General features: G+C 42.4%; 1 protein-coding gene across 2 annotated transcripts in view; it reads left to right on the plus strand.

Annotated features, from left to right (window-relative positions):
- LOC106563476 (poly [ADP-ribose] polymerase tankyrase-1) overlaps positions 1-13680 on the plus strand; it is a 118403-nt gene that overhangs the window by 4855 nt on the left and 99868 nt on the right. For both annotated transcript variants that reach the window (XM_014129102.3, XM_014129132.3), the window contains exon 3: positions 11714-11809. In XM_014129102.3, coding sequence (XP_013984577.2) covers positions 11714-11809 — 96 coding nt within the window. The remainder of the gene's footprint in view (positions 1-11713; positions 11810-13680) is intronic.

Consider the following 13680-nt stretch of genomic DNA (forward strand, 5'->3'; position numbering starts at 1 on the left):
CAGGTGTCTTTTATACTCGTTACCTGTATAAAAGACACCTGGGAGCCCGAAATCTTTCTGATTGAGAGGGGGTCAAATACTTATTTCCCTCATTAAAATGCAAATCAATTTATAACATTTTTGACATGCGTTTTTCTGGATTTTGTTGTTGTTATTCTGTCTCACTGTTCAAATAAACCTACCATTAAAATTATAGACTGATCATTTCTTTGTCAGTGTGCAAACGTACAAAATCGGCAGGGGATCAAATCCTTTTTTCCCTCACTGTAAGTATTCAGACCCTTTGCTATGAGACTCGAATTTCAGCTCAGGTGCATCCTATTTCTATTGATCATGCTTGATGTTTCTACGGCTTGATTGGAGTCCACCTATGCTAAATTCAATTGATTGGACATGATTTGGAAAGGCACACACCTGTCTAAAGTCCCACAGTTGACAGTGTATGTCATTGCAAAAACCAAGCCATAAAGTTGAAGGAATTGTCCGTAGACCTCCGAGACAGGATTGTGTTGAGGCACAGATCTGGGGAAGGTTACCAAAACATTTCTGCAGCATTGAAGGTCCCCCAAGAACACAGTGGCCTCATCATTCTGAAATGGAAGAAGTTTCGAACTACCAAGACGCTTCCTAGAGCTGACCGCCCGGTCAAATTGAGCAATTGGGGAAGAAGGGCCTTGGTCAGGGAGGTGACCATGAACCCGATGTTAACTCTGACAGAGCTCTAGAGTTCCTCTGTGGAGATGGGAGGATCTTCCAGAAGGACAACCATATCTGCAGCGCTCTACCAGTAAGGCCTTTATGGTAGAGTGAAAAGACGGAAGCCACAAAAAGTCACATGATAGCCAGCTTGGAGTTTGCTAAAAGGCACCTAAAGATTGTCAGACCATGAGAAACAAGATTCTCTGGTCTGATGAAACCAAGATTGAACTCTTTGGCCTGAATGCCAAGCGTTACGTCTGGAGGAAACCTGGCACCATCCCTATGGTGAAGCATGGTGGTGGCAGCATCATGCTGTGGGGATGTATTTCAGCGGCAGGGACTGGGTGACTAGTCAGGATCGAGGCAAAGGTGAACAGAGCAACGTACAGAGAGATCCTTGATGAAAACCTGGTCCAGAACCTCAGACTGGGATGAAGGTTCACATTCCAAAAGGACAACAACTCTAAGTGCACACCCAAGACAACGCAGGAGTTGCTTCGGGACAAGTCTCTGAATGTCCTTGAGTGGTCCAGCCAGAGCCCGGACTTGAACCCAATCTAACATCTCTGGAGAGACATGAAAATAGCTGTGCAGCAACGCTCCCCATCCAACCTGACAGAGCTTGAGAGGATCTGCAGAGAAGAATGGGAGAAACTCCCCAAATACAGATGTGCCAAGCTTGGAGCGTCATACCCAAGAAGACTCGATGCTGTAATCACTGCCAGAGGTGCTTCAACAAAGTATTGAGTAAAGGGTCTCAATACTTATGTAAATGTGATATTTCAGTTTTTTATTTTAATAAATTAGCGCCAACAAAAATGCCTGTTTTTGCTTTGTCGTTATGGGGTTGTGTGTAGATGAGGAAAAATAGTTTAGCAAATCAAGTTCAGAATAAGGCTGTAACGTAAGAATGTGGAAAAAGTCAAGGGGTTCGAATACTTTCCAAAGGCACTGTATATATTGGCAAGAGTTTATTTTCTCCCATTGCTGTAATGGAATTATCCCAGCATTGACCAAGAGTTGAGACACGAGTTGTCTATACGCCTTCAGAGCAGTGTGCTTTTTAGCATCTGGTTCTTTGAATTATGCTTGACTACTATATTTGTTGGCTCTTGAGAATGCAGCTGGTTTGTTGTTGCAGTCTCTCTGCTGTGAAATGCGCATCGTGGCACAGGGATGAGCATGTTATTCTTTCTGGTGGGTAATGATCTGAATTAAGTTGATGTACCGTACTCTGATTAAGACTTCCTCTTGACTTTGATTGTGTCTGTTGTCTCCCCAGACACTTATTATTGAGGAGAATATTTGAAAACCTCACTAACCATGTTTCCGTCCACAATTGTTATGCAAGCGAAGCGATCTTGATGCTCCTTTCCTATATATACATACATACATACATACATACATACATACATACATACATACATACATACATACATACATACATACATACATACATACATACATACATACATACATACATACATACATACATACATACATACATACAGTTGAAGTCGGAAGTTTACATAAACTTGTGTTGGAGTCATTAACCTCTCTGGGGTATGTGGGACGCTAGCGTCCCACCTGCGGGACACACTCGCCAACAGCCAGTGAAATAGCAGGGCCCCAAATTCAAAACAACAAAAATCTCATAATTCAAATTTCTCAAACATACAACTATTATATCCCATTTTAAAGATACACTTCTCGTTAATCCAACCACACTGTCCGATTTCAAAAAGGCTTTACGGCGAAAGCATAACATTAGATTATGTTTGGACAGCACCTAGACAAGAAAAACCACACAGCCATTTTCCAAGCAAGGAGAGGCGTCACAAAAACCAGAAATACAGCTAAAATTAATCACTAACCTTTGATGATCTTCATCAGATGGCACTCATAGGACTTCATGTTACACAATACATGTATGTTTTGCTCGATAAAGTTCATATTTATATCCAAAAACCCCATTTTACATTGGCATGTAATGTTCAGAAATGTTTTGCCTCCCAAAACTTTGTGTGAATGAGCACATCAATTTACAGAAATACTCATCATAAATGTTGATAAAATATACAACTGTTATTCAAAGAATTATAGATACACTTCTCCTTAATGCAACCGCTGTGTCAGATTTAAAAAAAATAAAAGCTTTACGGCGAAAGCAAACTTTGCAATAATCTGAGTACGGCGCTCAGACACAAAAAGAAGCCATACAGATACCCGCCATTTTGGAGTCAACAGAAGTCACAAATAACATTATAAATATTCACTTATCTTTGATGATCTTCATCGGAATGCACTCCCAAGAATCCCAGTTCCAGAATAAATGTTTGTTTTGTTAAATGAAGTCCATATATATGTCCAAATACCTCCTTTTTGTTTGCGCATTCGGTCGAGTACTCCAAATGCGCTGTGCTCGCGCAGTAAGTTCAGACAAAGTCAAAAAAGTTATATTACAGTTCGTAGAAACATGTCAAACGATGTATAGAATCAATCTTTAGGATGTTTTTATCATAAATCTTCCATAATATTCCAACCGGACTATTCCTTTGTCTTCAGAAATGAAAAGGAACACACCTAACTCTCAAGGGAGCGCACGCCACTGAGCTCATGTCATTTTCTCAGTCATCTGACTCCATATGCACTTATTCTCTCCCCATTCACAGTAGAAGCATGAAACAACGTTCTAAAGACTGACATCTAGTGGAAGCCGTAGGAAGTGCAAAATGACCCCATTGACACTGTGTATTAGATAGGCAATCACCTGAAACTACAAACCTCAGATTTCCACACTTCCTGGTTGGATTTTTTCTCAGGTTTTTGCGTGCCATATGAGTTCTGTTATACTCACAGACATCATTCAAACATTTTTAGAAACTTCAGAGTGTTTTCTATCCAAATCTACTGGTAATATGCATATCCTACCTTCTGGGCCTGAGTAGCAGGCAGTTTACTACGGGCACGCTTTTCATCCGGACGTCAAAATACTGCCCCCTACCCCGATGAAGTTAACTCATTTTTCAACCACTCCACAAATTTCTTGTTAACAAACTATAGTTTTGGCAAGTCAGTTAGGACATCGACTTTGTGCATGACGCAAGTAATTTTTCCAACAATTGTTTCCAGACAGATTATTTCACTTATAATTCACTATCACAATTCCAGTGGGTCAGAAGCTTACATAAACTAAGTTGACTGTGCCTTTAAACAGATTGGAAAATTACAGAAAATTACGTCATGGCTTTAGAAGCTTCTGATAGGCTAATTGACATCATTTGAGTCAATTGGAGGCGTACCTGTGGATGTATTTCAAGGTCTACCTTCAAACTCAGTTCCTCTTTACTTGACATCATGGGAAAATCAATAGAAATCAGCCAAGACCTCAGAAAAATAATTGTAGACTTCCACAAGTCTGGTTCATCCTTGGGAGCAATTTCCAAACGCCTGAAGGTACCACGTTCATCTGTACAAACAATAGTACGCAAGTATTAACACCATGGGACCGCGCAGCCATCATACCGCTCAGGAAGGAGACACGTTCTGTCTCCTGGAGATGAAATCAATCCCAGAACAACAGCAAAGGACCTTGTGAAGATGCTGGAGGAAACGGGTACAAAATAATTTATATCCACAGTAAAACAAGTCGTATATCGACATAACCTGAAAGTCCGCTCAGCAAGGAAGAAGCCACTGCTCCAAAACCAGCATAAAAAAAGCCTTTGTACTTTTTGGAGAAATGTCCTCTGGTCTGATGAAACAAAAATAACATTTTTGCCATAATGACCATCATCATGTTTGGAGGAAAAAGGGGGAGGCTTGCAAGCCGAGGACCACCATCCCAACTGTGAAGCAGATGGGTGGCAGCATCATGTTGTGGGGGTGCTTTGCTGCAGGAGGGACTGGTGCACTTCACAAAATAGACGGTATCATGAGGGAGGACAATTGTGGATATTTTGAAGCAACATCTCAAGACATCAGTCAGGAAGTTAAAGCTTGGTCGCAAATGGGTTTTCCAAATGGGCAATGGCCCCAAGCGTACTTCCAAAGCTGTGGCAAAATGGCTTAAGGTCAACAAAGTCAAGGTATTGAAGTGGCCATCACAAAGCCCTGACCTCAATCCTATAGAAAATTTGTGGGCAGAACTGAAAAAGCGTGTGCGAGCAAGGAGGCCTACGAATGTGACTGTTACACCAGCTCTGTCAGGAGGAATGGGCCAAAATTCACCCAACTTATTGTGGGAAGCTTGTGGAAGGCTACCCAAAATGTTTGACCCAAGTTAAACAATTTGAAAGCCATGGTAGGAAATACTAATTGAGTGCATGCAAACTTCTTACCCACTGTGAATGTGATGAAAGACTTAAATGCTTAAATAAATTATTCTCTCCTATTATTCTGACATTTCACATTCTTGAAATAAAGTGGTGATCCTAACTGACCTAAGGCAGGGAATTTTTACTAGGATGAAATGTCAGGAATTGTTAAACTGAGCTTAAATGTATTTGGCTAAGGTCTATGTAAACTTCAGATCTCAACTGAATATTGAGGGTCTGATTCTGATGACATGATGATCGATGTGTGACTGCCATTTGACAATAAAATTTTTTCCATAATGTCATCATGTAGACTAGCATACCCACACAGCATCTGCAAGCTGTTGGCTTGAGCGACGTACCAAGACCAGAGTAGGCACATTATTATTATTATTATTATTATTATTATTATTATTATTATTAGAATAATTTTGTAAAACTCTTTTTAGTGTGTAGAGCAGCTTTACAAGCTGGCTCTGACCAGAATAGAGGAGTGGTAGGCCCCGGTGCACAACTGAGCAAGAGGACAAGTACATTGGAGCGGCAGGTAGCCTAGTGGTTAGAGCGTTGGGCTAGTAACCAAAAGGTTGCTAGATCGAATCCCCATGCTGAGAAGGTAAAAATCTGTCGTTCTGCCTCTGAACACGGCACTTAACCCACTGTTCCTAGGCCGTCATTGTAAATAAGAATTTGTTCTTAACTGACTTGCCTAGTTAAATAAAGGTGTCTAGTTTGAGGAACAGATGCCTCACAAGTCCTAAATCAGTCTGAACGTCAACTCCGGGTTGCCTCTTCACCAGTTCAGACAGTTCCTTACTTTCTCCGTATTCCACTTGCGTCTTCCATTTTTGCAGTAATGCTGCAATTAGTTGGTTGTAATTTAGTTTCCATATGTTTTTTTTTATCTGCGTGTGTGATTTAACTCCACCAACACTATTCATGATATAATTTACACCATAATATTGGTTGTCATATTTGTTCTGCCTTTTCTGGTGGATTAACTGAAATTGCAAGTAACTTTCTATGGTTTGTTTTAAAAATAGCAATATTTTGGAGATTATTTATATAATAACTAAAAGTGTGTGGTTGTAATCTGGATAAAGGGAAATTGGGTGAGCCATTCTTACTAATCTGCTAGAGAACCCGTTCAGATTTAAGTATAGCTTTTGCATGACTGAAGCCTTTAGTAAGAGGTCTAATGCTTTAATACTTAATGATTTCTGCCCTCCGAATTCATATTCATGAAATAAATATAGAGTAGGCACATTTGCTATTTAACGCAACAGTTTTGGTGAAAAGAAATCTAGGTTAGAGTGTGATGGAAGCGCATTGGGCTTTAGATTTTTGTTTGGTACATGAAAAGTTAAGCAAAAGAAGAACATTTTGTGTGCACTGTCATTTGGTGGAAACAAACTGGTGGGGAAAATGAACATATTTTTTAATATTCACAAGTCTGTCGCCAATTGGATGGAAATCTAGCTACACAGATTGTTGGTTTGTGAGCTGCTGTTCTTCAGAACTGGGCATGTAAGGAGATATTCACTCATGCTTTTGCTTGTCTCAGATATTACATACATCTTTTTGTGTGTTATGTTTATGTTGAATGAAAATAATTCCAGAAGAAATTAAACAGTAACCATTAAGTGACTTTAGCCTAATTTCAGCAGTGCCAGTTCATTAACATAAAAACACTCACTCTGCTCATCTCATGCCAGAATGTAATTACTACACACATTTCTCACTCTCACAGAGACTAATAGCATTTGGACAGGCTCCCATTCACTAGTGATGGGTGGGGGGGATTGATAGTTACATACCACAATATTATTTTGGACGATATTATACTGAAAAAAATATAAACGCAACATGTAAAGTGAGCTGAAATAAAATATCTCTGAAATTTTCCATATGCACAAAACGTGTATTTCTCTCAAATTTTCTGCAGAAATTTGTTTACATTCTTGTTAGTGAGCATTTCTCCTTTGCCAAGATAATCCATCCACCTGACAGGTGTGGCATATCAAGAAGCTGATTAAACAGCATGATCATTACACAGGTGCACCTTGTGTTTGGGACAATAAAAGGCCACTCTAAAATATGCAGTTTTGTCAAACAACATATTACCACAGATGTCTGAAGTTTTGAGGGAGCATGCAATTGGCATGCTGACTGGAGGAATGTCTACCAGAGCTCTTGCCAGCTAATTTAATTTTAATTTCTCTGCCACAATCCGCCTCCAACATCGTTTTAGAGAATTTGGCAGTACGTCCAACCGGCCTCACAACCACAGACCACGTGTAACCTCTCCAGCCCAGGACCTCCACATCTCGCTTGTTCACCTGCGGGATCATCTGAGACCAGCCACACGGACAGCTGATGTATCTGTGGGTTTGCACAACTAAGCCTGTGTCGGTCATGACAGCCGGTGATTTTCAAGCAATTAACTGTCGGTCTCACAGTAATTGACTGTTAATTAACATAAAGACATTTAGCATCTCCTGGCTTCCGCACACAGCCTACAAGCCACTGATGCAGACCTGTGGAACATCTACATTTTAAAAAGTCTAATAAATCCATATAATATAGCCTACACCTTCACAATAAATCATTCATTTATTTTAGACGGGTCTAAAGAAGCATGATATGAAGAAAATGTAGTCTATTTCAGCAGAAGAGAATTGTGTACTCTGAGTTGTCCTAATGTTAGGTCCTGATCTGGCTATGCCAAATGGCTGTGGGCTACACTATTTAATTTAGCAGACAAGATTTGCTTAGAATTATTTTATAGTATAAAGAATACAATTGAACAAAGTGGAAATAAAACTATTTGAGAGTGCGCACATTCTGTGTTGAGCGGTTAATAAAGAAATATGTACTCCTATATGCTTAATTTAGAGTTATTAATGTAACTTTTGTTGTTCTACAAATGTTGGGCTATATGTTTTGATATTTAATACAATTTGACAAGCACTTGATAATGCCTCAAATTTCACGGCGCAATCCCCTTTTGTGGCCGTAATGCACCTTGGTCTGCGATGTGGCCTTCTCCCTGAGTGCTGTGCGCTCCGAGCATCTCTCACTCACATGGCTCCCCATCACGTGATCGGGCCTTTCATACAGGCTACAAGTGAAGACGGACACATCGTGGATGCAACTGAGCGGGTCCTTATCCAATTCCGAGGTGCATATTGAAGATATTGGAAGGACTGTCCACATTTCACTTTTCTTCAGCCAACAAAATGAGTAGGCTTAACGAATAGCAAAAGCACTAGCCTATGTCAACCTGCTATCCCCCATAGTGCAAAAGTTGACCAATTCTGTGCAAAAAATAACTATTCCAAACATAGTCTGGGACAGTTGTGGAATGCAATAGATCCCAAATGAATACACCTTTTTTTACGCAATATGGCTGACGCAACAGATCAGAATGTTTAGCTTAAAATATTAATTAACTATTAAGCTATTTATTCCATAAGCGCAGCAATGCACACATGGTAGTAGGCTATAGGCGCAAATGTTCCATTTAGCGGGAAAAGACCATTATCATAAGTGACCGCAAATGCGATTATGCATGTAATGCTTTTATTATAAAGATGCATTTTTATGGAGAAAATGATCTTCCCCAAACTTGAAACTCACACGCTGCTTATGTATGCCAGTTAGGCTCCACACACCTTGTAAAGCGGATTAATGTGCTTCATTTTAATAAGTTATTTGGCCACTTTAGTTGTCATACAAACCTTATCTCAACATATAGGCCTATGGGCTAGGGTGCATGAGTTGTGCGACTGATTTGAAAAAGTCGCCAAAAAAGGAATTGTTTCTTGCCTTGTGCTGGGCATCATTCACAAGTGAAAGGCTAATATTGTTACCCATCAGACTATTCTTGATTTAATCTTGTTTTTACATATTATTTAGAATATGTGTGAAATTTGTTTTGATTTAGAATGGATCATTATGCACTTGTCTCGAAACAGGGGCAGCGGAAAAAATACATGTCATCTATGCACTTAAATAGCGAATGGAGGACACCTTTCCGTGGTTCATTTTCATGCCAGCCAGGTAGGCTATACTCCTGTTGTAAATATAAGCGATGTGCTAAATATTAGGAAAGTTGAGAAATAAATATAGTAGGCCTGGCCTATGATGGGATCCTCTTCTTTTGAATATCGACCATCACTTCTCGCGCAGTTGCATAGCCTATGGAAATGTTGCGCAACATGAGCTCATGGGCTCTCATGAAGTGTTTGGTTAGATTTTTGATTACGTTTGTATTGTCAGAGTGATTTAGAGGGACAATAGAGTGCTTGAGTACCAGGCAGTTAGCAAGATTGGTAGGCTACTAATGACCATCACTTGGAGAAGCCTAATTACCGTGACTAAACGGTCACTTGGAATTGAACTGCCTTCATGACTCATGACCGCCGGTGTTGCGATAATACGGGATACCGCAATAGCCCTATGCACGACCAAAGAATTTCTACGCAAACGGTCAGAAACCGTCTCAGGGAAGCTCACCTGCGTGCTCGTCATCTTCACCAGGCTCTTGACCAGACTGCAGTTCGGTGTTGTAACTGACTTCAGTGGGGAAATGCTCACCTTTTGATGGCCACTGGCACGTTGGAGAATTGTACCGGGCAGACGGCGTGTATGGAGTTGTGTGGGCTAACATAACTCAATAAAATCATAGTATGGAATCCTAATATGTATAGAATCGCAATACACATCGCGTCAGCACCTAAGTATCAGGATGATATGATCAGGCCCCTCTCCATCTTGTCAGCTAGCTCTGTTACTCCACAGTGGCGGGTGTTTGTATGCTGAGCACTCTCCCGCCCTCTCGTTTATCATTGTTGTAGGTGTTATTGGCAGTGTTAGCCAGCTGCACGCACAGCACCATGGGAACAGGGTGAGCGACGATGGCAAGGCAAAGGGCTCATCTACTCAAGCTTTGGGAGTGTCTCTCTTTGGTGTGTGTGTAGGGAGGGTGGGTGGAGGTCACTAAAGTATCTTGTGTGGGTTTACATTATGAGGGGGAAGGAGGGGTTGTTGCTGTACAGGAACAGCTGAGCTCCCTCTCTCGCTCTCGCTCATGTGTGACAGACAGATAGATAGGCAGGCAAGCTGTCAGAGGAGCACCTGCGAATCTTAATCACCCCGTCGCCATCATTTACGCCTTGACACGACACCAAGCCCCCTCCACACTGCCCCATCCCTCTCTCCACTGCCCCCTCCACCAGCACGGCCACCCCTCCATCAGACTCCCACTGACTGCCTGTCATACCTCTGCTCTCTGCTCTGCCTCCAGCTAACGCAGCAGCGTATGAGAGCCTACCTACATATTAATCTCTGTTACAGGACTGAGACTGCTGCTATAGCCCAGCGTATATCTATTTTACAGAGGGCTCCTTTTCATTGGATTTGTTCACTCTTTCTTCCACCAAGGCTTTCTCTTTAGTGTCTCCCTGCTCCTTTAGTTACCAGGCTAGTAGGACAGGAGTGGATGTGGAAGACAATGTGATTTGGTGCAGAGCTAAATCACATTTGTGTTGAGGAATGGGTGAGTTAACGTGTGGTGTGCGTCACCGACGTGGAAGGAGAGAGAGAGAGAGGCAGGCAGGCAGGCAGACAGACATGGGCTCCCATTTAGCCAAGTGATCATCCGAGTGGCGATGTTGAGAAAAGCTGCTGCTCGCTTGACTGAATATGTATGATGACAAATGGCTCCGAAAGCTAGCACCCTCACCCTGTTCTGCTGTGTATAAAAGGGGTTTGCGATTTGAGAGGTGCGATCCAGATTGAGTAGGAGTTGTCTTTAACCGACCCGCTTGTTTTCCTCTCCCGACCTTCCCCCATTGACTCTTTCTTTCTTTCATTCTCCTGCTCCCTGATTTGAGTGCAGAGCAGCTCTCTGCCTCTCTCCCTTTGTGTGTCTTTTGTGTGTATTGTTCAGTGTGTAAACCTTGGTAGTACATAGAGCAGTGTGTGAAGTGAAGAATGACTGAAGCGTAGTAGTGTTGCAGGATGTGTGTGTGTGTGTGTGTGTGTGTGTGTGTGTGTGTGTGTGTGTGTGTGTGTGTGTGCGCGCGTGTTTGGGGATAGAGCTGAGAGTTCGGGGCCACTGGTCTCCTTACGAGCGAGCCCTCTGCTGTTCATCCACTCAGACAATCACTCATCTGGGGGAGATTAAAACGCTGCACCCTGGGAAACATGTCCTTTTTCCCCCCCATCTCTCTTCTTTCCCCTCCCTTACTCTGTCTCTAACCCTCTGCTCTTTTATTGTCACGCTCGCTCGCTCTCTCTCTCTCATTCCCTCTCCCTCCCTGGGCTAGAGAGAGAAAGGCTAGGCAGGCAGGCGGGCTTTGATATTCTGCTCTCATACCTGTGCTGGAGTCACATGGTAGTGCCCGAGTCCTCCTGCCTGTTTTTCTAATATGGCTTTTTCCCCTCCTCACCTCCGTCGCAGCATTCAGTTTGGGCTGTTGTTTTTTTCCCCTCTTGCTGCCTGCTGTCGCTCCGGTCCTCCGTTCTCACGACGCACCGCTGGTGTGCCATGTATGTTTATGTCGGCAGCATGCCGCGGAGCCAGAGAGTGCTAGCGGGCAGCAGTGGCGGCAGCGCTAGTCCTGGTGTTAGCAGCGGCGGTCTGTGTCTGTCCCTGCCTGAGCTCAGCTACTGTCTGTGTTTCCCCTGTACAGTGCTGCTCCAGCATGGAGCCGACCCCAACATTCGCAACACCGACGGCAAGAGTGCCCTGGACCTTGCCGACTCATCTGCCAAGGCTGTGCTCACTGGTAAGTGATGAGCGATTATTATGTATTAACATTTTTTTTACCTCTTCCTCCCGCTTTCTTTCTCTCAGGTTACCTCTATCACTCTGTCTCTCTACCTCCACTGCACTTTTTCGCTCTACCTCTCTCGTGCTCTCTACCTCTACCACTCTATTTCTCTTTGTATCTGCCACTCTTTCTCTTTGTGTCTACATACCTTCACCTCTAGCAGTCTCTCTACCCCTCTCTCTCTCTACCACTCTCTCTTTTCCTACGTACCTGACCTCTTGCGCCTCACCTCTACTTCCATCTCTCCTCTCTCTCTCCCAGAGATAAGTTGTCGAACTGCGACTGATCCTCCACTTGTATCCACACTACTCTATCCTTCATCCTCTTCTATGGTCTTATCTGTTGATTTTGTGTGTGAGTTGGTTGTGATTCTCTCTCTCCTTTAAGCAGTCAGACAAATCCATAATTAGGCTGTTGTGTTTCTGTTCTTTCACGCTCTCTCTGTTCACGCGGTTTCATCATATTCCCTGGCTGGTAGATAAATTAAAGAGCGATACAGAGCGGAGAACTGTCCTAAAAGGCTTTCCCACCCACCTTGTAAACATAAATCACAGAGAGGATGTTATTTGTCTGGAATATTTGTATGTGATGCAAACGTGAACTGATTTTGATAACAGTATTCAACAACAACAACATTCACATGATAAGAGAGCAGACAGGACTATTACACACTCAGAAAGTCTTTAGTACATTGGAGTGTAACGCGCAAGAAGCGCAACCCACTGTTTACTGTTGCCTATTTGTCCTCTGTTGCTGAATATGACCGTGACAAAAACTTCAGCTTATTGATTGCTGTGTGTAGACCGCCCTATTAAGCCGTGTGTGTGTGTGTTTAGATTTCTTGGAGATGAATGTATAATGATGCCAATACACCATCTTAATTATACCACCTGCTAGGACTTTTGTTTTGAGATACTGTCAGTGAACTGATGTGATCCAGGTAGAAAATGCCCGTCACTGTCACACTAAAACTCTGGCCTTGTAGTATCATGACCCAGCTATCAACAATCACCAGATGACTTTCATGGTTTGAGAAAGAGCAGCCGAGAGGACTGTACTGTCTGTATAAATAGTGTAGCAGCGAGAGAGGAGAACTCCTCCAGTCACTGGAGTACTCCAGATAATTGTTACATATCGACTTTTCTTATCTCTCTCTGCACTTTGCGCCAGCACTCTGTCCGACCCTCATGCTGCTCATGGCCCCGACTCTCTCTCCCAGAGCAAAGCTAACAGTGTTCACACACGCACATACTAGGGAAGGGGTTTTTAAACAATTTTACTATTCAAATAGTATCATGAATTTTTGCCCTAAGTCCGGATATTCGAAATACACGATTTTCTTTATTAAACGTAGTTTGTTTTGTTACATTTATTTATTTAAACCTGATCACTGCTGCGTGAGGGAGAGAGGCTGGTACTCTATTGCTGCAGCTGTAAAGGGGCTTGGAGCGAGCAGACGGAGGGAGTGTCACTGTAGCCACGGCAACTCAGCTACAGCCAAGACAAGCTAACTTGTAGCAGCCACAATGTTATTTATCATCACATATAACAGTGCCTGTCTTGACTGAAGTAGCCTAGAGAGAGGCTGGACAATAGAACGAGTTAAAATTTACCCAAGTCAAAAAAAACAGCAAAAGAACATTGGCTAAGCTGGAACACAAGCGCGAGCCCATAGCAAATGAATGGAATCGAACGTTCGGAGCCTGTTTTGACTGGATTGATGCTTAGAATTCCATTTCGCCTAAAATGCACAGAAAAATGTATCCCTTTTTTATTTTACCACTACAATCTGTTCGTCGGACAAAACTGGAAAACAATTACTTGTG

Source organism: Salmo salar, chromosome 01 (genome assembly GCF_965601325.2).
Source record: "Salmo salar chromosome 01, fSalSal1, whole genome shotgun sequence".
Classification (NCBI taxonomy): Eukaryota; Metazoa; Chordata; class Actinopteri; order Salmoniformes; family Salmonidae; genus Salmo; species Salmo salar.